The 27,330-nt window shown below is 36.9% G+C and overlaps 1 protein-coding gene across 1 annotated transcript in view; it reads left to right on the top strand.

Moving 5' to 3' along the window:
* The window catches only part of LOC122803200, a 116,191-nt gene that overhangs the window by 49,801 nt on the left and 39,060 nt on the right, over positions 1–27,330 (top strand). The window contains exon 2 of the mRNA XM_044072808.1: positions 707–852. Within this exon, the coding sequence (XP_043928743.1) occupies positions 707–852 (146 nt within the window). The remainder of the gene's footprint in view (positions 1–706; positions 853–27,330) is intronic.

Raw genomic sequence — 27,330 nt, 5'->3', positions numbered from 1 at the left:
CCATGATTGGATGGGTACTTGGGGTGGGCTGCTACAGAGCCACCACTAACAGCAAATGAAGAGTTCTTGTCCACAGTCAGGGACTGAGACAGCTCCCAGGAAAGTACAGAACAGCATGGCCTTGGGCATTGGTTCTACTGTTTCAGGGACAACAAGTATGTCCCAGTAGGAGCTTCCAGGTAGGCTTATGTATATCAATTGTTAAATACTCTTGTATAGTAACATATTTGCAACAACACATTTGTTCTATTTAACAATAAATTGTTTTTATGGGGGGAATGTAGACTGCCACCATCGCCAACACATTCTGATTGACTACACATGAGCTTACGTTGGACTTGACATCCAAGTTCTTGTTGAAAGTATAGTTAATGGACATATAAAGGTCAAAACATTTTAACCTCCTTATTACTGTTAATTGTGATCATGCTATCCTTAACTTTTGCTTTACTTCTTCCAGGACCATTGTCTGTGGGAATAATAGCATCAACTGCACCTGGTAAGCCAAATATTTTATTGTCAGTGGTGATTAACAGTTCAAAGAAGTATATAATTTTATCCATATGTGTTATGTGAATTTCAGGGCTGTTGTGTGTATTGCTGCACTGTCTGTAGTAGTAGCACCACTGTTAGCTTGTTAGCATACATTTGACTATAGTAGTGTAGCCATTAATTTCTTTTCTGTGTTTGTTGCTTATTATCACAGGTGATCCTGACAGTGGAAGTGTAGTACTCTTACCAGCTAATGTCAGAGTATTGGCAGAATCTAATGATGATTGTGGCCAAACAGAGGCACACTCAGGGTGTGCAGAGGTCGAATCTGACACTGAAGTTGGCATTCAGCTATCCCCTGTAATTCTATAGAACACAGCCAGTAGGCCTATTCCAATCCATTCCACTGAGCCCTCAGATCTTGGACAGGTGGATGTTGAGACACTTGATCAGGGGAGTGTGGTTACTGTGGCTTCAGTGCCTGTTGACTCTAGCTGTAACCAAAGAATGGGTGAAGTGCCATGCAGGAGGGTTGTTAGGGATGCACAGAGGAGGCCTGCTGTCCATCCTCCACCTAATCCAGGTATGTCTTCCCATGCCACTTGATGTATGTTTAGGGCCATTGTGGAGGTACAGGCATGTTTTCATGCATCCTCCCATGAAATGCTTAGGGGTGTAGATGTGGCAGAGGCTGAGATGTCTGACTGCCTCCACTGTGTTTCTGATTCAATGGATCAGATGGATGACACACATGAATGGGCAGTGTCTATGATGAAACGTCTGCTGATAGGGGTTTGCATCATTGTGGATGTGGGTCATCCACTTCATCTGCTGTTAGCCGACATGGCCATGCCTGATCATGCTCCGATAATGGCACTACTTCAACTGCTCCATCAGTAGTTGATGTGTTCACACCCAGACATGGAAGGCCATAGAGTCATGGTCTCAGGTGACCTCAGAAGGGGAGCTCATCCAGCAGATATCAGTCACATTCAGGTAGCAACAGTGCATCTGACCATGGGCTTGGACATGCTAGTGCAACTCTTGACAGAGCATGTTCTCCTGGTGAGGTATGGATGATGATGAACTGCCACCTCTACCAGGCGTGGCTCACAACTGTCCATCATACCAAGATGTAGAGCTAGCACAAAGTTTGGCTGTGTCCATGCAGACACTCACACACCAATGTAACATGGAGGATGCATACAGGCACATATACAACAGTTACATGGTTCAGCCATGAAGCTTAAAACTCATTTTATCTCACTGGCCGTTTGTTACTTTATCAGAATGTCTACCTGATTTTTTTTCTTATTCCCACACACTCACTGACATTTTATGTCAGCCTAGACTTCCTAGCCCCCAGCATACATAACACCCTGTGCAAGTGATGATAACTGTACCATATCCCTGTTTTCTATCTTCTGGATACAGGAACACATAACAATTGTAACTGATGCTCATGTTGCATAGCTGACTTAGTGCTTAGTATATCTGCATTTGTGATGTTGACTTGCTAATTGTACCTTTGACATATTTTGGTGTTAGAAAGTTAGACAGCTGGTAGAATCAAACATTTTTGCATCATTATTGTTAATGATCTTGTGAGGGTTATGAGGTCTAAAACTGAAATGTGCCTCATTCCTTTCTTACATCTTTATTTAATGGTTTTCCAGTACAAAAGTATAGTGCTAAACTAAGAATTTTAAGAGGTATGACTGCATGAATCCTTGATGCCTGAGGCCTACTGCTTGATAATGGGCACACATAAATCACATAAGTCTCTGCTGTCACATGTTAAATTCATTTTTGTACAAATCACCCACCTTTTATTTGCTTACCTTAAAGGAACAACATCCTAGGTATGCCATTGATTTGTAATATTAAATACACTCCAGGTTCAAAACTTACCTTTTAAATTCAGCAGTTGCAACAGTTTTAGTTCATGGAGACTATCTGATGCTACGAGTACACAGACATTACATGAGTGGGTAAAGGCTGTGAGCGTTTCCTGGCATCAATGTTACTATACGTGTGTGTGCAGGAGGAAGGTTTTAGCCCCTTTTAAGTGGTGAGTGAGTGTGCTATGCAGTGCCTCTTAGCCATTGTGAGGGCATATTGAGTATGCCTACGTCTGCCTACATCCACAGCAGCTACTGGTTCCACCTCTGAGTCCTCACCTGTGTGTAGCTGTGGTGATCTTGCCACTGGTGGTGGGATGTGTGCCCCTTCCACTTGTTGATCCTGTTGAAGCAGGATGATGTTGTGTAGCATAGCACATACAGTGAATATTTCAGTACATGTACATGGATTGTACTGCAGGGCTCTCCCAGATATATCTAGGCACTGGAACCATGACTTGAGTAGCCCAAACACATGCTCTATGATATTTATGGTTTAAGTGTGTGCCTCATTATGGCATTCTTCAGTGGGTGTGTGCGTGCATTTCTGATAGGCATCATCAGCCACGGTTCCAGTGCATAACCTGCCTCCCCCAGTAAATGACCCTATGGGATATCCATCCTAGTGAACATCTGGTACAGTTGAAAGGTGCGCCTGATACGTTAGTTGTGGCAACTGCCTGGGTTGCCAGCACACATGTTCACGATGATTCCCTTACATACATACATTCAAATATTTCAAGCACAAGCATTAATGTCCTTCTAACTTACCAATATATCAAAACACTTGTTCCCATAATAAGTGTCTAGGCTGTTCATAAAACTATCTGAACTAGTACTTGCTTTAATGTAATTTGGTAGTCTGTTCCATGCATCTGCTGCTGTCTCAGAGAACCAATTAGTACATTCCTCATTCCTGTAGAATCTTCTGCATAGGTTGTCTGATGATTCTCTATTACTTTTTGATAACCCCAAACATTCCCAACAGTAGTTGTCTCTAAATGCCTTAGATACCTGAATAAGGTCTCCTCTAAAATATCTATATGAGACACTGTACAAGTTCAGATATTTTAGTCTCTCATAATAACCTAAATTTTAACATCCATGGATGCCCTTGGTATATTTCTGCTGTACTCTTTCCAGTTTACTCATGCTTGTTTTTTTATAGGGTTTCCATATTGTTATTCCATACTCAAGCTTGGGTTTTATGTAACTAACAAACAATGACTTCATCATTTCTGTTTTTCTAGACTTTATAAATCTTTTTATACAACCTATAGTTCTATAACTGTTATTGACCAATTGGTTGAGATGATTAGAAAAACACATAACTGGACCTACCCATATACCCAGGTGCCTAAATGAGTCTACAGTTTCAATCACTGTGTGCTGTATTCAATATTCTCCTTTCAATTTATGTCTCCCAAATCTCATATGCTTAGTTTTTGATGTATTTATCAGCATATTATTTTTCTCTGCCCAAATGGTCAGTTTTGTCACGTTCTTTTGCAGACATGCCTTATATGTAACACATGTAATCACTTTACCCAATTTCAGGTCATCTGCATATAAATTGTAGAACACCTCAGATGAAAAAGCTAGGTCTGAAAGATACAATCTAAACAAGTAAGGGCCTCGGACACATCTTTGTGGAACACTCTGACTGTAACCAAGAATTTCACCTGTCCAGTTGCTATATGATATTTGCCATGTCCTATTTGCATGCTATGAAGCTATACAGCTTATCAAAAGTACATCAACACCTAGTTGTTCTAATTTATTGATCAGTGTTTTGTGTATGACCCTGTCATATGCTGATGTTAAATCTATATAAATTACATTCCAGCACAATTTTATAGCTATTATTATATTGATATAAAACATCATATTACAGGTGGTAATAGAGCTATTTTCAAAATATGAATGCTGATATATGGTGTCCAGTCCAAACTTATCTAATTCTGACAATAACTTATCCAATTTTACCTTCTCCATTTTTTCCACAACATGAAAGTAGACTTAAGGCTCTATATGACTCTGGGTTTGTCCTACTCCTCTTTCCCTTTCAGACAGGTTTAATAAGTGCATGTCTGTAATCAAGAGGAATCTCTCCATATTTATATGACCTAGTGAATAATAGCTATAATGGTACTAAGTTCTTGCTGAAGTGTTTTCAGGTCATTATTACTAATTCCACCTCCTCCCTGTGTTTTGTTTGGATCCAGTTTGCACAGTTCTTTTTCAATATAATCTTATGTGATTCCAGTATCTGAGGTAACTTGGATGTCACTAGGACAACATTTCACCCCCTTTGTGGAGAAAAACTGTTTTGCATAAGATTTAATTCCCTTGGCATTACACATGACTTGGCAGTTAATAGAGTGGAAGCCCTTTCTATTTATGTACAGCCTACCTTGTTCACTGGGTGGCACCTTAATTTCTATATGTGTGCAATCTATGGCAGCCAGTACTTTAGGATAGTGTGCTGCAGGGTAGATCTCCTGCATATTTCTGGCTCCATCCTCAGGAGTATGGGGAAAACATATTTGGCCACTGGCATTTGTAGCATAACATTCAGGAAATGATGGAGAATCTTGGATGCTGATGCCTGTGGCACTTCTAGCATGAACCATGTTGGTCTCTGAAAGGTTCCTGTAGCTAAAATTCTAAGTAAACACGTACTTTTGTCTCCACTAGTATGGGTACCCCTTGTTTTGCCCTGGCTTTGAATTGAGGATGACAGAGGTTGCAGAGTTCCTGAAGTTTGTTACTATCCACCCTGTAGTCCTCTACAATTTCCAGATCATGCAGATTGTGAATTGTTAAATGGGGTCTAAAATATCTTCTCCTTCTTGACCATTGTCTATTAACAGCAGCAGCAGCACAGGCATCAACCTGTTGCACATACACATGAATTAAGGCAACAGCAGTCCCTAGCATTCTTTCTGTGTAGACTTCTTACCGTGGTTGTATTACAATAGGTTTTGGAATTTGCAGGGAAATCCAGCGCTGAGTCTACACAGCTGCTTTATAGTTTGTTGAATAAGTCCCCCATCTTGGATTGGTTGATTAGCATACAATTTGGCTGGTTATGCCATAATGAGAATGCCACAGTGTTTACCTTGTTTGCGTGGCTCTACACACGTGTAGACCCACTTATTGAATCCAAAACAGTGAGCTACCTCGTGCACGCCATGTTGCGATATGCATACTGTTTAAATGGACTCTGCAGTTTTTATTGAATCTGACCAATTATCTATTCCAGGAAAATACTTATAAGCACAAACAGGAAATGATGCAACTGGATAGAACTCAATAGTACACAAATATATATGTGACTTGCTAATGTATAGCATTTCAGAAAGGAGTTACTCCTACAGTAATATATAAGCAGAAGGAAGAGGAACTTGAATTGTTTCAGAGGGAGAGAAGACATTAGTCAAAATATAAGTAATATGGGGGCGTGGCCAAGGATGAACACAGGATAGCAGCAGATTTCTTCAGCTCCACCAATTTCACTGCACTGACAGGAAATAATTACTTAAAAAATTAATTTATGAAGTAATTTTCTTTCTAAATATGTTTGTTTTATCTATTTCTTGAACTATATCTAAAAAAGAAAGGAAATTTTAAAAATATTCCTGTCAGAAATCATCTTGGAAATTTTCTTGTCAGTTTCTCTGTTTGAAATGAGTTCCAGTAAGACAAATTCTCAAGACTCCAGCATCAAGAAAGAACTTCAGTCTCTGATATCTACAATCCAGCAACTTACTGCTAAGATGGATAAACTGGATACTAAAATTGATACCTTCATAGAAAAAACTACAAAACAAATAGACTTGTTACATATAGATTTGCAACAACAGAAGATCCAGATTACAGGCATAGAAGAGACTGTAAATGACATGGAAAATAGAATCCAAGAAGAGGAAATCAACATTGAGTTTTTGCTGAAACAAAATACACATCTACAAACAAAGCTTGATGACCTGGAAAATAGATCCAGGCGCAATAACATTAGGATTTTTGGATTGCCAGAAAATATTGAAGGTAACAATATTACTTCTTTTTTAACAACATGGCTCCCTAAAACTTTAGACTTACCAGAAGCATTCTCTTTTGGTATCGAAAGAACACATAGATCTATAGCTAATACTAACTCTAACAAAAACTATCCTAGATCAGTTATAGTTAGATTTCTATCATCTTTTGATAAAGAGATGGTTCTTAAATCTGCTTGGGCTAAAGCTCCTGTTAAGATTAATGAGACAACTGTGCGTTTTGACAATGACTATTCTTCCTTGGTAATAGCTAAAAGAAAAGTTTTTCTGCCACTAATAAGGGAGCTTAAAAAAGCACAGTTTAAAACATACCTTCTGTTTCCTGCCAAGCTAAAAATCTTCTTTCCTGATGGTCCTAAAATTTTTGATGACTTAGACTCTGCATTACTGTTTATCAAAAAATAAGATTTTGGATAAAATAGAGGAAATGGAATGGGCTAGTCCTTCATTAAAGAGGTTGGCAACTGAAACTTCGTGGAAGACTTCAGAGAAGAAGAAGAGACTAAAAAACAAATGATTTGTTCTATGTTTTTTTTCCTTTTTTTTCTCTCTTTATTTTTCTTCATTATTAATCTTTTTAAATATAGTTACTGCATTTCCAGAAAGCCACAAATATTCTGAAAATGATTTAATCAAAGTTATTTTTTGTGTGCAAAGAAATGTTTTGTTTCATATTCAGTCAAAATATCTGAGGAACTAATAACAAGCTATCATTCAGTCTGTTTCTCTTTCTGAAAAAGAGAAGTAAGGTTAGTAACTTGATACATTTTTTTCTTTTTTTTTTCTCCTGTTCTTCTTTTCTTTATTTTAAACAATGACAATCTATTTAGATTATGTAGTGGGTAAGGGGTGGGGGAGGGCAGGGAGAGAAGTGTAATGAAAATATGATAAATGGAATAATAACTTAAATATTCCTTGTAAAAAGTTTATATGTTGTTTAAATACTATTGCTAATTATACTTTCTTGATTATATTGCTTATACTTGTTTACAAATAATCTGACATGCTTTAATTAATAATAATAATTAGAACTAAATAATAGTAAATAATATGTTTTATTTCCATCTCTATAAATATAAGCAGTAAGTAATATTCCATTGTAAATACTTTTTATAGCTTCCTTTTACATTTTTCTATCTCTGCTTTACTTTCTTTTATTTTCTACTCTCTTTTTTTCTTTTCTTTATTCTTTCTCTTTATTTTCTTTCATATTAATATATTGAAATGCTTTTGATCATACAGGCATAGTAAATAATAAGATTTGTATAAAAATTGAGTTGGGGCAAAAATATTGAGTTTTATTACTTATTAATAACTTTGGGCTTAATTTCACTTGCATAGAGGCTGTAATAACCTGTAAAATACTTCACGAAGGTTTTGTTATGTTTAGATGCATTTATACTGCTAAATGAATGTTTGTCACTAGTTTTTAACAAGATTCCCACCAAAATGTTAAGGGAGACAATTTGGGGTGTGGGTTACCTCGTGAACAGTGTCCTCAAGTTGTTTTAAAAGCTTCAACTCTCAGAATTCACGCAGAGAAGCTGAAAGCAGTCAATTTGACCTTTGACCCCAGAATTCACACTGACACATCACAGATTCAGGAAGAACACTCTACCAGGAAGTAGAACTGCTGCAAATGCGACTCTGTGAAGGAAAATTAACTCTTTAACATTTAAATGGGAGTTATTTTACATAATTACTTAAGTATTTATGTTATAATTTATAAAATATGTCAGTTATAATGATTTTAAATGATGCAGTTTCTTGTAGTAAGCAAATGTGATATTTTAGAAGGCATAGAAAGTGAAACATTTATACAAGTGTTTTTGAAAGTTTACTTGACTGCATCATACTAATTTATGTTAAGAACTTATGATTTAAATATATACATTACTATAACTCATTTGATTTATCTGATTGACAAGCATAAATAACTTTATGACTCTATTCTGGAAGAAGTTGTCGTGATATATTTTAAAGCAGCAGTATAGATATACAAAATACAGATGGCTTTCTTTACAATAATGTAAGTGTTTCTGAGAATTTACATAACTATGCAGTATGATTTATAACAATTTCTATAAATATAATATTTTATTCTACTGACAATAATAAGTATGGGAAAAAAGCTCAGATACAAGTAATTCAAGGTTTTTTGGAAGCTGTTAACTGCATTTACATGACAGAAAATAGACGCATCTTAATATATGTAATGTCTGAACCATATTAGCCAAAGTTTTTGATTTAAATGAATATTAGAACTTATTTTTACAAACTTTGAATAAATTAATATGTAAATATGCCCTCCCTTTTTTTTTTTTTTTTTTTTCTTTCTTTCACTCTCTCTCCCTCTCTCACGTCTTTTATTTCTCTCTCTCCTCTTGGTTCCTAATATCAAGTTTATTGAATGCTATTTGAATACAAATGTATTATATTAATTAGATGTATATAGTAGTATGAATAGTTTTTTAAAAAAAGTTTATCTTAGTTTATATGATGCTGTTTTATCAAATGTGTAGTTTTGTCTTGCTAGATAATCTAATTGAAAGTTGTTAATTTAATGTTAAATATAACTAGTATTAAATTGATAAGGTGGTAGCTGAGGTACTGCTGCTTAGGGTAGGGGGTTAACTTGAGTGGTATATACTACTCTAAGTTGGAGTTTTTAACTCCAGGCTGGGTGCAAGGTTTAATCCTTACATTATTTTCTCTTGTTCATTGTTGTATGTATATAGTTCTGACATCCACAATACATTTTGTAAACTTATTGTCACTACAAACAAAATTGAATCTTATACAAAATCCCATAAGAGATTTAATAAATACAGCTATATTTAAAGGTACACCTAAAGAAGGAGATGTAACATTACTTATTTTGTTAATTTTTATTTTGATCATAAGATTCTTATGTTTTAAAAATGCCAAATGACATCTCTAAAAGGAATTTCTTTAAACATTAATGGATTGAATAATCCGTGTAAGAAGGCAAGCCTAATAAGATACATTAATTTACATAAGGCCAACTTAGTCTTCCTTCAAGAAACTCATCTCTTGAAAAAAGATATTGATAAACTAGCCACAAACAAATATACAGTATTGGTTAGTTCAGAGCACACTCAGAAAAAAAGAGGAGTGGCTATTTTATGGAATAAAAGTATGCCCATTCCTAAAACTATTAAGTCTTATCAGGATGATAAAGGAATGTTTTGTATGGTTACAATACAAATTAATGGGAAGACTTATACATTAATTAATGTATATTGGATACCTGGAATTGGTATTAAGACAGTGAAACACCATCTTGATAAGATCATATCATTCTCTATAGGAGATATTATTTTAGCTGGTGACTTCAATTGTATACTACATGAAAGTGACACTACCACTATAGGAAAAAGGAAAATTGCATCTAATGCAAAACATTTAAATGATTTTGCTAATTCTTATCATTTAAATGATATTAATAATCAGATAGATTCAAAATCATTACCATACACCTTTTTTCTAACAGATACAAAACTTATTCAAAAATAGATAGGGTCTTTATTTCTAACCAGATGGTAACAGATTTAATTAATTCCAAAATCATTTCATGTCCTATATCTGATCATAATTCAATTGTTTTTGAGTTCATGATAAAAAATACTCACAATGTTCAGATCAAAAGGATACCAGCATACTTAACTCAACTAAAAGACTATAAAGAATATATACTTTCAGAAGTACAACATTTTCTAGACATAAATAATACTCCTGAAGTCTCCATTGTCTATGTTTGGGATGCCTTAAAATCATATCTATATGGACAAAGTATCAGATGGTATAATAATAAAAGGAAATCTTGGGATAAGGAATTGTTAGATATTCAAAGTAAATTAGACGCTTATAAACATAATAATAAAGAAAATATTATAGATAAGAAAGTCATTGAAGAAATAAACAAACTAAATGAGAAATACAAAGAAATTTTAACTCATAAAGTTAAAATAACTCTAGAGAAATACAAGTTTTTGTCTTACTCAATAAGCCCCAAATACTTACATAGACTTAAAAATAAAACAAAAAGGTTGAATAAACAAAATCATATCAAAGAAATCTTTTCTCTAAGGAAAAAGAAGAATGTTTCTAGTCTACCAGAAATACTAGATGAATTTAGAAATCACTTTCACAAAATTAACCATAATAACATTAACATGGAACCTAAAGATAAAATAAAGGAGTTTATAACCACAAACATGAATAAAAAGCTTAATAAACAACAGATTAAACTATTGGACAAAGGTATTTCATATACAGAGGTTGTTACACAAATAAACAAGCTTAAATCAAACAAAGCACCGGGTAATGATGGTATTATACCAGAGATATATAAAATCCTTTCTAAAAGTACATATTCATTAATACATAAGGTTTTTATTTTGGCCCAAAATGAGCTAATAACCCCCCCATCTTGGAAATATACATTTATATCGCCAATTTTAAAACCTAATAAAGATCCAACTAGATGTACTTCATATCGACCCATCTCATTACTTAATGTTGAATATAAAATGTTTATGAGTATTTTTGCTGATAGATTGAAGACAATCATCCCTGGCATTATATATATAGATCAGACAAGCTTCATTGTAAATAGAAATACTTTTGATAATATAAGGAGAACTCTAACATTAATTGATTTTGCAAATAGGAAAAATAAAGATTTAACACTTATTAGTCTTGATATAAGTTCAGCATTTGATTCAGTAAGTTGGGACTATCTGTTTACCTTACTGAAGTGCACAAACTCAGATGCATTTGTAAATCTAATTGAGCATTTATACAAAGGAACATTGGCTTATATTAAGGTAGGAACATATGTCTCACAAAAAATACCCATTTTTAAAGGTACAAAACAAGGGTGTCCACTCTCTCCACTATTATTCACTTTAATAATGGAGCCTTGGGATAATTTGATCAGAAACAGTACTGACATAGAGGGTTTTGAAATAGATGAAAATACAACATCTAAAATTCAACTTTTTGCCGATGATGTTCTAATTACATCAGCAGGATCTAATTCTTCTATGCAGTCTCTATTTGATAAAATGATGAATTTTAAAAGTATTTCTGGTTTAATATTCAATGAAGAAAAACTAAAATACTACCTATATATACACGAAAAATATTCTCATTAGTGATTTTACTAAATATGTACCCAATTCAGGTCAGATAACTTATTTAGGTATAATATTATCTAAAGATATTAAATCTATTATATATAATAATTATAATACCTGTTTTCTTAATATACAAAATCTTTTTAATACCTGGAATAATATGTTTTTTACTATGGAAGAGAGACTTACATTTATTAAAATGATAATATTCCCCAAGATTTTATACTTAATACAATCAATAATACTTCCACCTACAAAAATAATTATCAAAAAACTGAATACACTAATGTTAAATTTCCTATGGGCACCTAATAGACCTAGGATTGCATTAAAGAAACATACTAATAGCTGGTCTCAAGGGGGTATTTCTTTTCCAGTCTTTAATTTATATACTATCTCTTCTATTGTAAAAGTTATTACTTTATTAATAGATCAGTCATATGTTGCAAAATGGAAATATTACTGGGAGCTAATTAGTATGCTCTTCAGGAAAATCTCCTTAACACATAAAAATATGATTGTAAATAACTCCATGTTATGGCTACTAAAGGAATTTTGTACTTCACCTATTACACCTAAACATATAGTTAGTTACCCATTAAACATTATTATTAGCTATCGTAACTTTATATTCATGCATCCTAAATATAGGGAATGGAATTTTATTATATTCCCTATAATGTATACTCGGGGTATGTTTTTGTCATCTACTTCTGAAGGAACCCATTTAGCTATAGATAATGATCTAAAGTACTGGTATCAGTTGATATCTGATAATAAAGTTAAAAATCTAGATTTCTTAAAACAAGAATTTGATCTAAGAGAAACTTGCTGGTTAGAGGTTCAGACCTTTAGACAACATTTCATTTTTAAAATAGATCTAATGTCTATAACAGTTAAAGAATCTATTCCAACACTGATTGATTACTTGATATTAAATTTACAACATAAAGTTTCTGATAAAGGAAAGCTTTCATACATACATAAAATTATCAGACAAGAAACATTTTACAGTGTAGATACCTACTGGAGTTATTTCACTTCCATTAATGGGGACCCACCAAATCAACAAGATAAACAATATATATTGGAATCTGCCTACAAAACTACGTCTTCCATTGTCTGGAGACTTTTTACATGGAAATTTTTACATAGATCTTTTTATACACCTTTGATGATGAATAAAATAAATAATAAAGATAATGTATGTAAAAGATGTAATGTAGAAATTAATGCTGACTGGGCTCATATGTTTTATGACTGTATAAAATTGAAAGAATATTGGAAGTCAATTATTGAATTTTTGCAGGCTCTTTTTACAGATAATTTCATTATTTCTAAATCTCTTATATTATTCAACACACCTGTACCTCAAAGTGTTAAAAAGATTAAACTTCCCTTGTTATGGTCTATTCTAGCAGTGGCTAGGAAAATAATAACCAGAAATTGGATTTCAGATACACCTCCTTCATTCAATGAATTTAAAAATGTTATGAATATAGTGTGCCATATGGAAATAAACACAATAAGGTCAAGAACAACTAGGAAAACATCTTATTATATTGTATGGGATAATTTACAAAACCTGTTAAAAAAATCTTAACTTCAATAGCATGGTATTTTAGTTTAATTAATTGATCTGATTGTAGTGAATGTCTTTGTAAATACTTTGGTTGTTTTGTTGAATGTTATAATCATATCTATTTTAATTACTTGTATAAAATTCTTATGATATTTCTCTTGTATGTTAAAACAATAAACTTGTTTAAAAAAAAAAAAAAAAAATATAAGTAATATAATGAAAACATTGAGCTATAAAAGAACTCTCAGACATACAGATACATGGACAGTTTGTGCTGTGTCAGTGGAGTGCAAGTGCATGGATAATAGTTTAAATATGTTTGACTGTAATTAGCTGTGAACCAAAAAAATGCCTTCCAAATATGAACAACCAGCAGTTCTTTATTAAACATTTTAAAACAGTTGCATGCTTTCAATACCATTGTTACAGGACTTTATCAGAGCTATTGAATTAATACTTTAAAATTTTAATTTCCATAGGCCTCCCTCAAATCAACATGAATGGAATCCAAAATCATAAATTTAAAACAAAGTTCACAAATTCAATGCTATGTCTGGCTAGGGTATTGCATGGGCTCTTTTTCCTGACATTGTATAAATGTTCATAAATACATTCTTTTACTTTTTCCTATATAGAACCCTGGGCATATCTTGCAGCAAGCCACATATACTACCTTTTTTGATCTGCAATTAAAATAGCTCTTCTTGTTAAACCAGTCTTTCCCTTTCATGCTAACCATATCTCCTTATAGGTTCATAGGTTCATAGGTTCATACTAGGCTATCTGCCCTGGGGCAATTATAAGCTTAGCCCGATTCTGTATGGCTTACGCCACCCCTTGATTTGAGTATACTGTGCCCTTTTTAAGGTTTAGTTTACTGTGCCTCTGTCTAATAGTGACACAGGAGTAATCCCTGGGACACTCCTATGATCCCCCATCCACTTATCGAGATTCTTCTTGAAGAGATTCAGTGAGGTGCTCTGCCTCACATGAACTGGAATTCTATTCCAGAGTGAAGGGAGCCTCTGGGTTATGAACCTGTCCCTCCAGCAAGTTCTATTTATTTCTGTGCTGAGGTTCAAGTCCCTCGAGCATGTGGCTCTAAGGGATTTAGATTTACTGAGGTGGAGCATGTCCATTAATTCTGGATTTGACATAGCTTTGTATGTCAGGCATAGATCGCCTCAAAGTAGGCGGTATGCAACTGAGTAGAGCTGGAGTTTTTTTAACCGAGCAGCATATGGCATCTGTTTGAGACCCTTGATCCTCTTGATGAGATACTTTTGGGGTCTTTCTAATTGCTGCAGGTGTCGGGTAAGGTACATCCTAAAAGGGGCATTGTATTCTATGATGGGCCTGATGAGGGATGAATAAAAAGGCACGATTACCTCTCTTGATCTAGATGTGAAACCCTTCGTGATGAGGTGGGCTATGTAGAAGGTCTTTCTAACCACTTTGGCAATGTGGTTTTCAAAGGAGAGATTGCTATCAACTTGGGTTCCCAGGTCCCTAATAACTTTCTCTGTACTTAATGGGTTTCTGCCTATGTGGTAATTTGTGGGCACATTGTTTTTGCCAAAGGGTATGACTATACATTTTTTGGCATTTAGATTTAAACCATGGCACTGGCACCAGTTATCTGTCTCTGTGAGACCTTTTTGAAGGATGTTTGTGTCAGCTGGAGAGTTGATTATGGTGCCCAGTTTGCAGTCGTCTGCGAACTTGGTGAGTCATAGTCCTCCCACGTTTGCCTGTACCTCAGAAAAGTATATACCGAGCAAGAGTGGTCCCAGGACAGAACCCTGTGGGATGCCACTTGTGACCGGTTTCGAGTCTGACATGGCTCCAGCAACTCTCACTCTGTGGGTTCTGTCTTTGAGCCAGTTTGCGACCCATCTTGTGACATAGGGGTTTATATTTAAGATGGATAGCTTATCTATGATGCCCGAGTGGGGTATTGTGTCAAATGCCTTTGCAAGGTCCAGATAGGCTGTGTGGACTACCTTCCCTTCATCTATGGCTTTGGTGACTGTTTCAAAGAAGTCAACCAGGTTCAAAAGGCAGGATCTACCCTTGACAAAGCTGAATTGGGTAGGATCTAGTGTCTGTAGGTTCCCAATGTCTTTGTTTATGAGCTCCATGATGATCCTCTCCATAACCTTGCAGACTAAGCTAGTCAGGCTTATGGAGCGATAGTTTCCAGGGTCCATAGAGGCTCCACCTTTGTGGAGTGGGACCACTGTTGCTGTACGCCATAATGTGGGCACATATCCTGTAGTGAGGCTGAGATTGTATAGCTGTTTTATTTGAGGGATTAGTTCCTCTTGTAGTTCATGTAGGATGCAACCTGGGATGCCATCTGGTCCCATGGAAGCAGTGTTTTTTGCTTTGGAGAGGGCAGCCTTCAGCTGAGCATCTGAGATGTTTGGGAGGCAGCCCTCTGCCGGGATAGATACTTGCTCTTTCGGGGGGAGGGGGTGGAGAAGTTTGCACTGAACCTGTCTACCAGGATATTGGCGATGTTTGTGGGTTCAGTGTATTTTTTGTCATTTAGAGTCAACTCAGAACAAGTCTGGGAGTTGCATCCCAGGTTTCTAACATAACTGAAAAAAGCCTTATGATTGTCTTTGGTGTCCTGTGCAATTTTTCTCTCGAAGCTGGCCTTGGAGGATTTTATGAGGGATCGTAATTTTTTGCTAGTACTGATCAGAGATGCCTTCCCTATTAGGGATTTTGCTCTATCATGTAGTAGCTTCCTCCTTCTGTTGTACAGTTTATTTATGGCAGGGGTCCACCAGACTGGACGCCTGCCTTTGGATGATTGGGTCTTGGTTTTGTTTGGGATAGCATGATCCATGCATTCCTGGAGATGTCTGTAGAATGCATTTATATAGGATTCTGCAGTTTGGGCTGTAGTTTCCACTGGCCCTGGGGCCTTGAAGGATTCCACTTTGGTTTTGAGAAGTGAGAAGTTTGCTTTTGGGAAGTTTTTCACTGTGGTTTTCGGGGCTGGGGGTTGGGTCGGGATGTGAACATCCAGTGAAATTAATGTATGGTCTGATCTTACCAATGAGGGATATACTTCTGGTGTGGAGCATAGAGTCCCCATGTTGGTAATGATCAGGTCTAGTATGTTGTCCCCTCTTGTGGGAGTGGTGACTAGTTGTTCCATAGCATTTGAGTTTATAATTTCCAGGAATCTTTGGGCTAAGGTGCTGGGGCTTGAGTAGTGCTCCCAGTCAATGTTTGGGTAGTTGAAGTCACCCAATATAATGGTGTTCGGAGAGATCTTCATGTTCTCCAATGTTTTCAGGAAAGCCGAATGGGATTCCTGACTTTGAGAGGGTGGTCTATAGGATGCTATAAACTGAAAAGCAGTCTTGCCCACTGTTAGTTGCACATGGATGGTCTCCGATACTTCGTGCAATGCCACTAACCTGGAGGTGTGGATATCCTTGCTAAATATGGAAACTCCCCCTCCTTTTGTGGTTCGGTCTGGGTTTTGGGGCCGAAAAGCATGATGCGAGGTATAGCCTGGTAGTGCTGTGGTGGTCTCTGGAGCCTTGAACCAGGTTTCTTTCACTGCACAGATATCGATGTTCTCCATACTGAGGAGAGCTTCGAGTGTGTGCATCTTGAGGTTAAGACTTCTGGCATTTAGCAGCATTACCCTTAGTTTCTTGTTCCTTGTGCTGTCTATGGGGGTGGTTTTGACTTTTGAGCCTTGCCTAAAAAAGGCACTATGGGGGTGGCAAGAGCCTTTGCCAATATCCAAAAGCCCAGTGGTGACAGGTGCAAGCCATCCCTAGCGAAGCAACGTGGCTTGTCGAGCATGTCATCCCAGGCTGACAGACACTGGATCCCCTTTGAATGACACCAAAATTTTAGCTAATTGTTAAAATCGATCATTTTGTCTTTGTACTGTGGCATCATTCTAGGTGAGGGTAAGATGCTGCTCAAGGTCAGGGTCATACCAGCCTGGGCTACATGATCAGAGAGCTCCTCTATGTCTCTTTTCATGTAGACCAGGGAGGTACGTCTCAGGTCATTCACACAAGCATGCACAATGACTGAGTCATATTTGTATTTGCTTTGGAGTGACCTGAGTGCTTGCGTTATGTGTTGGATCCTAGCACCTGACAGGCAGCTCACCGTGACCTTCTCTTTATTCAGCCTGATGAGCGGGACGTCAGTGTGTCTGACAATAGAGTCACCTATAACAAGAGTATCAGATGTGTTATTCAGCCTTAAGGGCTGTGGCTGCTTGGCACACTGACTTTGTGGGTTATGTGCTGTGTGTGTTTTGTTTTGGGGTAGCGTTTGCTTGGATGTCTGCTTTGGAGGTCTCTGTTTCTTAGGTAGATTTTAATTTAGAGCCTCCGAGTATGTTTTTGTGTATTTATGTGTTTGGTTCACTGATGTGGTGGGACTATGTGATACTGGAATTGTGTTGTGTGAGGTTACCTTCTCCTCCTGACTGGTTACACCAGTTTTGAGATGAGAGAGCTCAGCCTCCAGTTTGGCTAAATAGTTGCATCTCTCACATATATTTGAACCTGTTTGGAGGAGGAGAGGGTTGTCCGTGTACATGAGACAGTTGTAAAATTGCCTCAAATTTCCCAGATTCACCAGCTGGACTGGAGAGGAAACCATTGACTGACCTTTGGACATGCTAGAGTAACAGGGAAACTGAATTTAAGACGGACCAATAGAGGACAGGGTAATCGTAGAGAGTATAAGAGTAAGTAGTGCTTATGGTTTAATACTGCTAACTTGTGGGATTACTTAATTGGACCAGTGAAGGGCCTTAGAATGAAAATATGGTGTTTAAATTGAGAGATAGAGCAGACTTTGTGGAGCCAGGAATAGTTTAAACCCAATTAGGCGGCACTGCCCATTGCGCTATGCTCAAAAATGCGCAAAACCGCGCAAAAGAGGGTTTTAAGAGAGGAAGATGAAGGAGTTTTGGAATTGACCCAAAATGGCCAATAAAACTACAGTTTCAAGTCAGTAACCATTCCTACAGGGGCAGGCAGGCTGCTCAATGTTTTTCACTGCCACTGATCAACAGAGAGATTTTTCCTTTAGCACAAGCAAAAAATGACCTCACAGAAACTTACAAACAGTTCAAGAACAGCAAGCCTGTAACTGAACTTTTTTAAATCTCAGAAAAGTGGGAAAAAAGCAAGATTTTTTTATTTTTTTTGTTTTTTCAGAGATAGCAGAGGTTAACAAGTATCAACAAGTTATAACAGTGCAGTAAATGACCCCACACAAGAGTGCTAGGCCAAAGACAGATAAAATGCAAGTTTTGAGAAAAAAACAATTTTAAAAATAAGTGCAAACAGGAAATTCAGTAAACAGCTCTAGGTTGTGCTCTAAATACAGTTACTAATGCAGAAATCAAATTTAACAAGCCAGAAAATGCTCAAAATAGGTGGCTATGCAGAAAAACTTAGCAAATAAACAGAGGAAAAATACTTAAAGTCTCAAAAGTGGCTCCTTTCTTCTTTCAGCGTTTTCTCCTCTTGGTGGGTGCTTCACCAACAGCCAACAAGCCTGAAAAGACACCAAAACCACAAGGCAACCAGGTTTTAAGAGAGGAAGATGAAGGAGTTTTGGAATTGACCCAAAATGGCCAATAAAACTACAGTTTCAAGTCAGTAACCACTCCCACAGGGGCAGGCAGGCTACTCAATGTTTTTCACTGCCACTGATCAACTATATATCCTTAATATATCTGCACTACATAAAAGTGCCACACTTATATGTACCCTTTGTGTTACCTGTGTGGTAACCCACATTAGGGAAATGCTTTTCCAACATATTTTTTATGTTCCTATCCTTCGTATACATGATTCTGGGTGCACTAGTTGTCTAATATGGACTATTCAGCTGTACTGCATGTGGGTACTCAAACTGATACATTTGTATCTATGGGTTTGTTGTATTAGAATTGAAATGGCAACTTATTACTGCACCTGATAGATCTATTGAGTTAAATGAAGTGGTATCCATTGATCCATTCTTAAATTATACCAATGAAAATATGACTGTTTTTACCAATATGTATTCATGTCCATCCATCCATTCTCAACCCCCATACCTCAATATTTATTAATGTAGTATAGTTTTATTAACTATTCATGCATGGGTATTACTGTATGTAATTTGACTGTCATTGTATTGAGGTATTGATTTTTTTGTGCTTGTTTTTAGGGTAGGGATTGTTTTAAGAACTAATTAGAGTAATTGGTGATACTTTATGAGCAGTATTATAAATATCTTGTGTTTTTTAACTCAATAGTTTTGATGAAGTCCTGTAACAATGGTATGGATGAAAGCACTCAACTGTTTTTAAATGTTTAATAAAGAATGGCTGGTTGTTGTATTGGGACGGTGGTTTTTTTTGGCTATTAGGTTTTGATTTACCTTCTTTGGGCCAACACTGTTGTTAGGTTCTTTATAATTATCAGCATGTGAACTGTAAGATTATTAATACGTTTTGATATGTGATAGATCTTGTAATGAATATTATCACATGGCATACTAAAATAGATAAAACGCTAATTATACATATATTTAATAAGCAGTTATGCATGACAGCCTTATAAATGCATCCACTGTATTTGTGTGATTCATCAGACTTAGGAGTACATGATATCAGTCACATTAGCTGTATTACACACATTCACATAACACACACACACCACACACACACACACACACACACACACACACACACACACACACACACACACACACACACACACACACACACACACACACACACACACACAACCCTGGTATTTTATATGCTAATGAGAGAAATAAAAGAAATCATTTTTTTTTATTGTTATAAGGATGAAAGTCTCCAACTTTGCACCCCAGCCTTCTTTCGCTTAGTTTTATTAGTTTGACTTCACAGTTGCAGAACCTCAGAAAGGAGAGACACTGACAGCAGCGAACTTCCTGTCTCAGTATTCCTCTAAGATTAACTGCAAACTGTATGTTTTAAGATGTGGGCTATTTAGAGTACCTACTGCTTACTCTGATAAGTCAGCAGGCCTGAACAAGTGTGATTCAAGCTTGGATGTTCTCACCAATAGTATCTAACTTTCATACATATAGCCTTATGCTAGTTAGTTAATGTGAAAAGGAAGATGTAATATACAGTAAAATCCATTTAAGACTAACATTAGATCTAATGAGATGCATGCCATGAAGTCTCTTATTTAGCTAACAGCTGCAGTAAAGGGAATGGTAATATGTATATAATGTCTGTGCAATTGAAGACATGTTTATGAGCATTTCTAACATAGTAGTCTACTGTATCCTTTCAGGTGCAGGATAGTTTCCCATCTTTACAAAACAAACAGGATTCAGACAGAGCTACCACAAAAATTAAGTTTTAACATGAGTGGCCAATCACTTTTGGATGCCCTTTCTAATTCAGAGTCAGGCTGGCCCACTGAAGTGATTTGACATGGTCAGTAGAATCATTGTGGTGGTCTGTCTCTGCGGTCATTCTAAATGCTAATGAGGTATTCTGGGGAAGAGTATAAAGCTAATTAGCCACGTGTTCTCCACCAAAAATGCCTCCAGGAAGGAATTTATATAGCCAAGTAATTCAGAGAATTGTTTAGCTTTGTACATTTTTGTGACTTGACATGATAATTAACATGGATGAAATGCTTCATTCACCCCACATTTCAACTGGGGAGACCACATTTCAGGTATAGTTAGGGAAGATCAATGATGGGTGGTAGGATGGCATAATGGTTAAGGTGTTTGCCTTGCAGACACAAGGTGCAGGGTTTGATTCTCACATGGGGTAATTGACTAGGCTTAAAATGGCCCGCAAAGGCAGTTAGCCTAGTACTAATCTATGAACCTATGTGGTGGTGTGTGTCTGTCTGTCTAAGTGTTTGCAACAAAGGGTTCAATTTTGTGTCTGTTTGTATATATGTACCCTAAAGTGCATCCAAGTGGGGGGCATCATGTTAATTGAATGCCTATAAGCATGCGTTTATATCATTGAGTGGGTATGTGGGTGTAAATGCCTGAATATGCCCGACAATGTGACTTAGGGGAGTTCCTGTACCAAAGCAATGCATCAGCTGGCAGTAGTAATTGCGACTTAAAAATGTTCCTGAGCACTAGAGGTCATTATGCAATATTCAGGGACATGCAAATTAACCAATATTAAGGTCTTTGTAATTACAAAGTTTTACCCTGAATCACATTTTTCATTACCTTGTAGGCTACATCTTGCAGCAGTAGCATTTTTAGCAAGTATAAAAGATTCTTTCTCAATCCCAGGGACACTTTTGTATAACATTATGTGAAGTGTTTTTCTGAAGATAATCATTCCATCTGAGTTCAAAATAAATTGCTGAGGTGCAGGACAAACGTTAGATCATTTTCACATGTAGGGCTGTAAAGTATTTCCGAAACAGTCATGAACAAATATGGATTATTATATAATAAGGATGTTAATGAGGATTGCTATTATGCTTATTGGGAGTACATGAAGGCCAGAGAGGGGCTGGTGATGAACAGGAAAGAGGGAAAGGTTGTTAATGGCAGGGTAGTTGAAAAAGGAAATTGCTAAGACATGAAAGTCATTAAACATCATCCAAGTAGAGATTAAGAAGAAAATGATAGGATAATGGATATGGTAGATATTTAGGAATGAGGATAACGTAAACTAGGTGAAAAGGCGAAAACTGAAATGTGATGCAGTATGGAAAGAAATGTAGCAAAGAAGAGGGAGGGGAATTGCCAAAGAAAAGAGGGGTGAGTGTTGTAATATTAAAAGAGAGAGTTATTAGGTAGTGGAGGGGAGAAGATTTGGAAATTTAGCATACAGATATTGAAGGATGTGGTAGGTGTAATATTCGAATAACTGAATGTGTGAAAATATAAAAATGTGCTAATGCGGCATGAGTCTGTAAATGATATTTGGGATGTATTGCTCTGCACGAACAAAAGAATGTCAGTATGTATACGTGCATTTTTATTCTCTAATAAGGACAGATAAAGTTTAAGTCTGTATTAATGATGATATAGGTGGTTTTCAATTTAAAAGCACTTAGACAAAAGAAGTGATGATAATAAGAATGTGGATGAAGTTAAGAGAATACATGTTTTGGTGTTTACGGATCACTTCTTGTTTTAATTAGTGTGACTGCAATAGATCCAGAGGTAATTATACATGTGTATGAGCTAATCTAGTCTAACAGTATATGGACATGTGATAAAAACATTTTAACATTTTCAGTCCTATGAGAGTTGGACAACGTATAAATTATAGCAGCCATCGGTGTGTTGAAACTACCAGCCCTGCATGTGTCCTTCAGTTATTACTTGCAATTACTCTGAACTGATACACCTTATCAACAGTATGGACTTATGCACCTGTGAAAAATAAAATCAATACAGTTCTTCAAAATTAAAGGGAAGCATTTGTCTGTGAGTATATATAGAGCTGGGCAATCACTGTAAAGTAAGCAATACTCATTAGAAGAATTTTGTCTGAAGCATACTAATGAAATGGTGCATACCTTTTCAAAATAAAATTCTTAATACGGCCTTTCTTCTGACTTCTATGTATCAAGCGATATGAGTTTTTTCATTATTCTTCACAATCTTATTCATTTATTCAAGGTTAGGTGGAGATTAACAACATTAAAATGTTTGAATCAAGAAGAGCTATCTAGACTTGTCAATGTATTCCATTTGCACAACAGCATCAAGTTTTTGCTTTTTTAGCTTTAAGTGTACACACATGATTAGCCTTTATCTTTAAAATATACAGGCAGGTGTTCTATCAATATAGCTCTTAAGAATTAAAATATTGGAGCAGCACTAGTTTTATTTGTTTTCCATTCATTTATCACTTCTTAAGCAAAAGGTTTTCTCTTTATTTACATGTTTATTGTTTCACCATCATAAACCTGTTGATTACATGAGTTAATTTACATTTCAAAATATGACACTAAAGCTTCAAAAATGAAATCAAATACTGACATCTTATTTATTAATTTGATTTATTTGTTTGAGTAGGTTAGCCCTGTTAGTCCAGCGTTCTGATTTTAGAGGAGACCAGATACTGTTTTTATATATATTATGCATGTTTTATATTCCTGTGTATGTTCACTGCAATGTATTACTGCAATTGTACTGCAGCATCTGGGTCATGACAGAAAAGGATTAGTTAAGCAGTGTACTTCCCCACTTAAAAATGAAATTAATAAAGAAAATGGACATATCTATATAGGCTGTGTGTTTATGTGCAAGCATACATACATACATACACCCATGCATATGTAAATGTATATGTATGTGCACAGAACACACCCATGTCCTTTTCAGCCACAATTCTGGACCAAAAGCAATGAAGCATTCATTAAGTATATGTCAGCATCTTGGAACTGACATCAGGCTTGGACCTTAACATATGCATAAAGAAAAAATGACTTATGCATTGTAAAAGACAACTAATTAAATAAATACCATCTAACAAATGAGGTGCGGTCTGCATACAGCAAATTTTAAGTTGCACATGAAGTTCAGTTAAGCTAAATTACAGTATTGAGAACTATATGCTGATAGGCTTAAACAGCAGAAGTCAGAACAATGGAAGCAGCAAACAAAATTTTACAAATTTCTGTGTGTAAACTACAGATGACAACTTACTGAAAAAAGGAGCAAGTCTGAACTTATAGCAATTAATATGGATCTGGAAGAATTTTGTATGCTAGATGTAGTAATAAGATAACTTGATTAGGGCTTTCAAAGATTAATCCACATTCTCATCCCTAAATGTAGAAGACATTGTATGTGGGAGAGAAAAGGAGGAAGGTACTGTTTACACTTCCTGTACAGATATATTAGGCACACATGAGAATGTGAACCACAAACATCAGTACATAGGGGTATGCAATGTCTCTGTATCCTTTGTAAGTATAAACAGTGGTCATGTGATTAAGCTGCTCCCTTTAGCTACAGGATCAGTTTCAGTTCTAAGAGAGATGGTTATCACAACGGTATCTGTATTCTGATTGCTGACAATTGAAACTATCAGCATTTATTTTGTTATTTTTAGTTCGATAACAGGATAGCAGACTGGTAAGCTTAACTTTTTGTAATTATGACCTTTGCCCCAAGGCAGCAAAAGTTCAAACACATGATAACACTACAAAAAGATGGACCAAGCACATGAAAAAAAAGATTCAAGAAGGAGTAATGAATTAGAGTAGGAGTATGGATGCAAGCTTAATTTAAAAAAAGAAAATCTTCATAGATTCATAGGTTCATAGGTAGGTGCTAAGATACCGGCCCAAGGGCCTAATTAAGCCTAGCAACAAGGTTGCCTGGCTTACTCCATCCAAGAAAGTTAATTTCCTGTGTCCCTGTCGAGGAGAGCCACAGAAGTGATCCCTGGGGTATATTTCCCATCCAAAGCCTTGCAAACCAAGATAGTCAGGCTTATAGGGCGAATGTTTTGTGGTCTGTTGTGGCTCCATCTTTGTGGAGCGGAATAACCGTTGCTGTGCGCCACTCTATGGGTATGTAGCCTGTAGACAGGCTGAGTTTGAACAGAGTGTTTAGGTGAGGGGTTAGTTCGTCTTTGAGCTCATGTAGGACACAGCCTGGGGCACCATCTGGTCCCACTGAAGCTGTGTTTTTGGCTTTGGAGAGGGCTGTTTTAACCTGAGTGTCTGTGATTTCAGGGACTCTACATTCTTCTGGTATGGTTATAGCCCCTTTTGGGGGTGAGAGGGGGGTGAAGTTTGTGCTGAACCTGTCTGTCAGGACGTTGGTGATATTGGTTGGTTCAGTGTATTTTGTGCCATTCTGCTGCACTAACTCTGAGCAGATCTGAGCATTGCCACTTAGATTCTTGACATAACTAAAGAATGCCTTGTGGTTATCTTTGGAGTCCTTGGCAATTTTTCTTTCAAAGCTCGCCTTGGATGATTTTATGAGGGATCATAGTTTATTGCTGATACTGATCAGGGATGTCTTCCCTTCTTGGGATTTTACTCTTTTCTGTACTAGTTTCCTCCTTCTATTGTATAGCTTGTTTATGGCAGGAGTCCACCAGACTGGTTTCCTTTTCTTGTAGGAGTGAGTCTTGGTTTTGCTTGGAATGGCATGATCCATGCCTTCTTGTAGGTGCCAGTAGAAAGCATTAGTAAAGGATTTTGCAGCTTGTACAGTGTTATCATTTAGCATGGGGGCTTTGAAACTTTCCACCTTGGTCTTAAGTAGCATGAAGTTTCCTTTTGAAAAGTTTTTCACTGTGGTTTCCTTGTCTGGGGGTTGGGGCAGAATGTGGATATCCAAAGTGATTTGTTTATGGTCAGATCTAACCAGCAAGGGGTTGACCTTGGGTGTGGAACACCGGTTGCCCATGTTGGTGATGACCAGGTCCAATATGTTGTCACCTCTGATGGGAGTGTTGACCAGTTGAACCAGGGCATTTGAGTTTATTAATTCTAGGAAATTTTGGGCAAGGGAGTTAGTACTTGAGTAATTCTCCCAGTTAATGTTTGGGTAATTGAAATCACCCAATATTAGAGTGTTTGGTAGGACCTTTATGTTTCCCAGTGTTTCCAGAAATGTGAAATGGGGGTCCTGGGACATGGTGGGTGATCTGTAGCAAGCTACAATTTGAATTGCAATTTTGCCCGTTGTTAGCTGCATGTGGATGATCTCTGAAGCATCGTGCTGTGCAACTAACCTGGAGGTGTGGGTATCCTTGATGAATATGGATACGCCCCCCGCCTTTTGTACTTTGGTTTGTGTTCTGTGGCTGAAATGTAATGTATGAGTTGTAGCCTGGTAGTGCTGGGGTGCTCTCTAGAGCCTTAAACCAGGTTTCTTTTACTGCGCATATATCGATTTTCTCCATACTGAGGAGTGCCTTGAGTGCGTGCATTTTGAGGTTTAGACTTCTGGCATTGAGTAGCATTACCCTCAGTTTTTTGCTACTTGTGCTATTTACAGCGGTGGGTTTGTCTTTTGAACCTTGCCTAAAAAAGTCACTGTGGGGGTGGCAAGAGCCTTGGCCAGTATTCAAAAGCCTAAGAGTGACAGGTGCAAGCTGTCTTTAGTGAAGCAGCATGGCTTATCGAGCATGTCATCCCAGTCACTAGATCCCCTTTGAATGATACCAGAAACTTAGCCAATTGTTGAAATCGAGAATCTTTTCTTTATACCATGGTATCATTCTTGGTGAGAGCAGGATGCTACTCAGGGTCAGGGTCATACCGGCCTGGGCTACGTGATCAGAGAGCTCTTCCATGTCTCTTTTCATGTAATCCAGGGAGGTACGGCTCAGGTCATTCACACCAACATGGACAATGACAGAGTCATATTTGTACTTGTTCTGGAGTGACCTGAGTGCTTATGTTATGTGGCGGATCCTGGCACCTGACAGACAGCTAACAGTAACCTTCTCCTTATTCAGCCTAGTGAGTGGGACGTCAGTGTGCCTGACTATAGAGTCACCTATTACTAGTATATTGGGTATGTTATTTTGCCTTAAGGGCTGTGATTGCATGGCACACTGATTTTGTGATGTTTGTGTTTCATGGTTTGTGTTGGGGGGGGGTAGAGGTTGCTTAGATGTTTGCTTTGGAGGTCTCTGTTGGTTTTGTAGATTTTTATTTAGAGCCTCAGAGTATGTTTTCATGTATTTATATGTGTTTTTTGAAGGTGCTGGTTTAATGGGTCTATGTGAGACTGGTAGTGTGATGCAAGTATTTCCCTTCTCCTCTTGACTGTCTGATCCAGTCTTGGGTTGAGAGAACTTAGCCTCCAGTCTGGCTGTATAATTACATCTCTCGCATGTATTAGTGTTTGGTGGTAGGAGGAGAGGGTTGACTATGTACATGAGGCAGTTGTAAGATTGCCTCAAAATGCACAGATTCACCAGTTGGACTGGAGAGTACACCTGAAACTACCCTTTGGACATGCCTGGATAGGTACAGTGAACTGTTTTACTGGATGGCTGGTAAGGTTGAATAGAGAGCCTGGTCCTTCTGTACAGTACAGGACAGTCTAGTGCTAGGGTTTTAAGTGCTTGCTATAGGTTTTGAGCAAGTGCTGGGCTGAGAAAT

Source organism: Protopterus annectens, chromosome 5.part1 (genome assembly GCF_019279795.1).
Source record: "Protopterus annectens isolate FY-2018-M chromosome 5.part1, PAN1.0, whole genome shotgun sequence".
Lineage (NCBI taxonomy): Eukaryota > Metazoa > Chordata > Ceratodontiformes > Protopteridae > Protopterus > Protopterus annectens.
The sequence above is the reverse complement of the archived record's forward strand: the minus strand, read 5'-3'. Positions and strand labels throughout refer to the sequence as shown.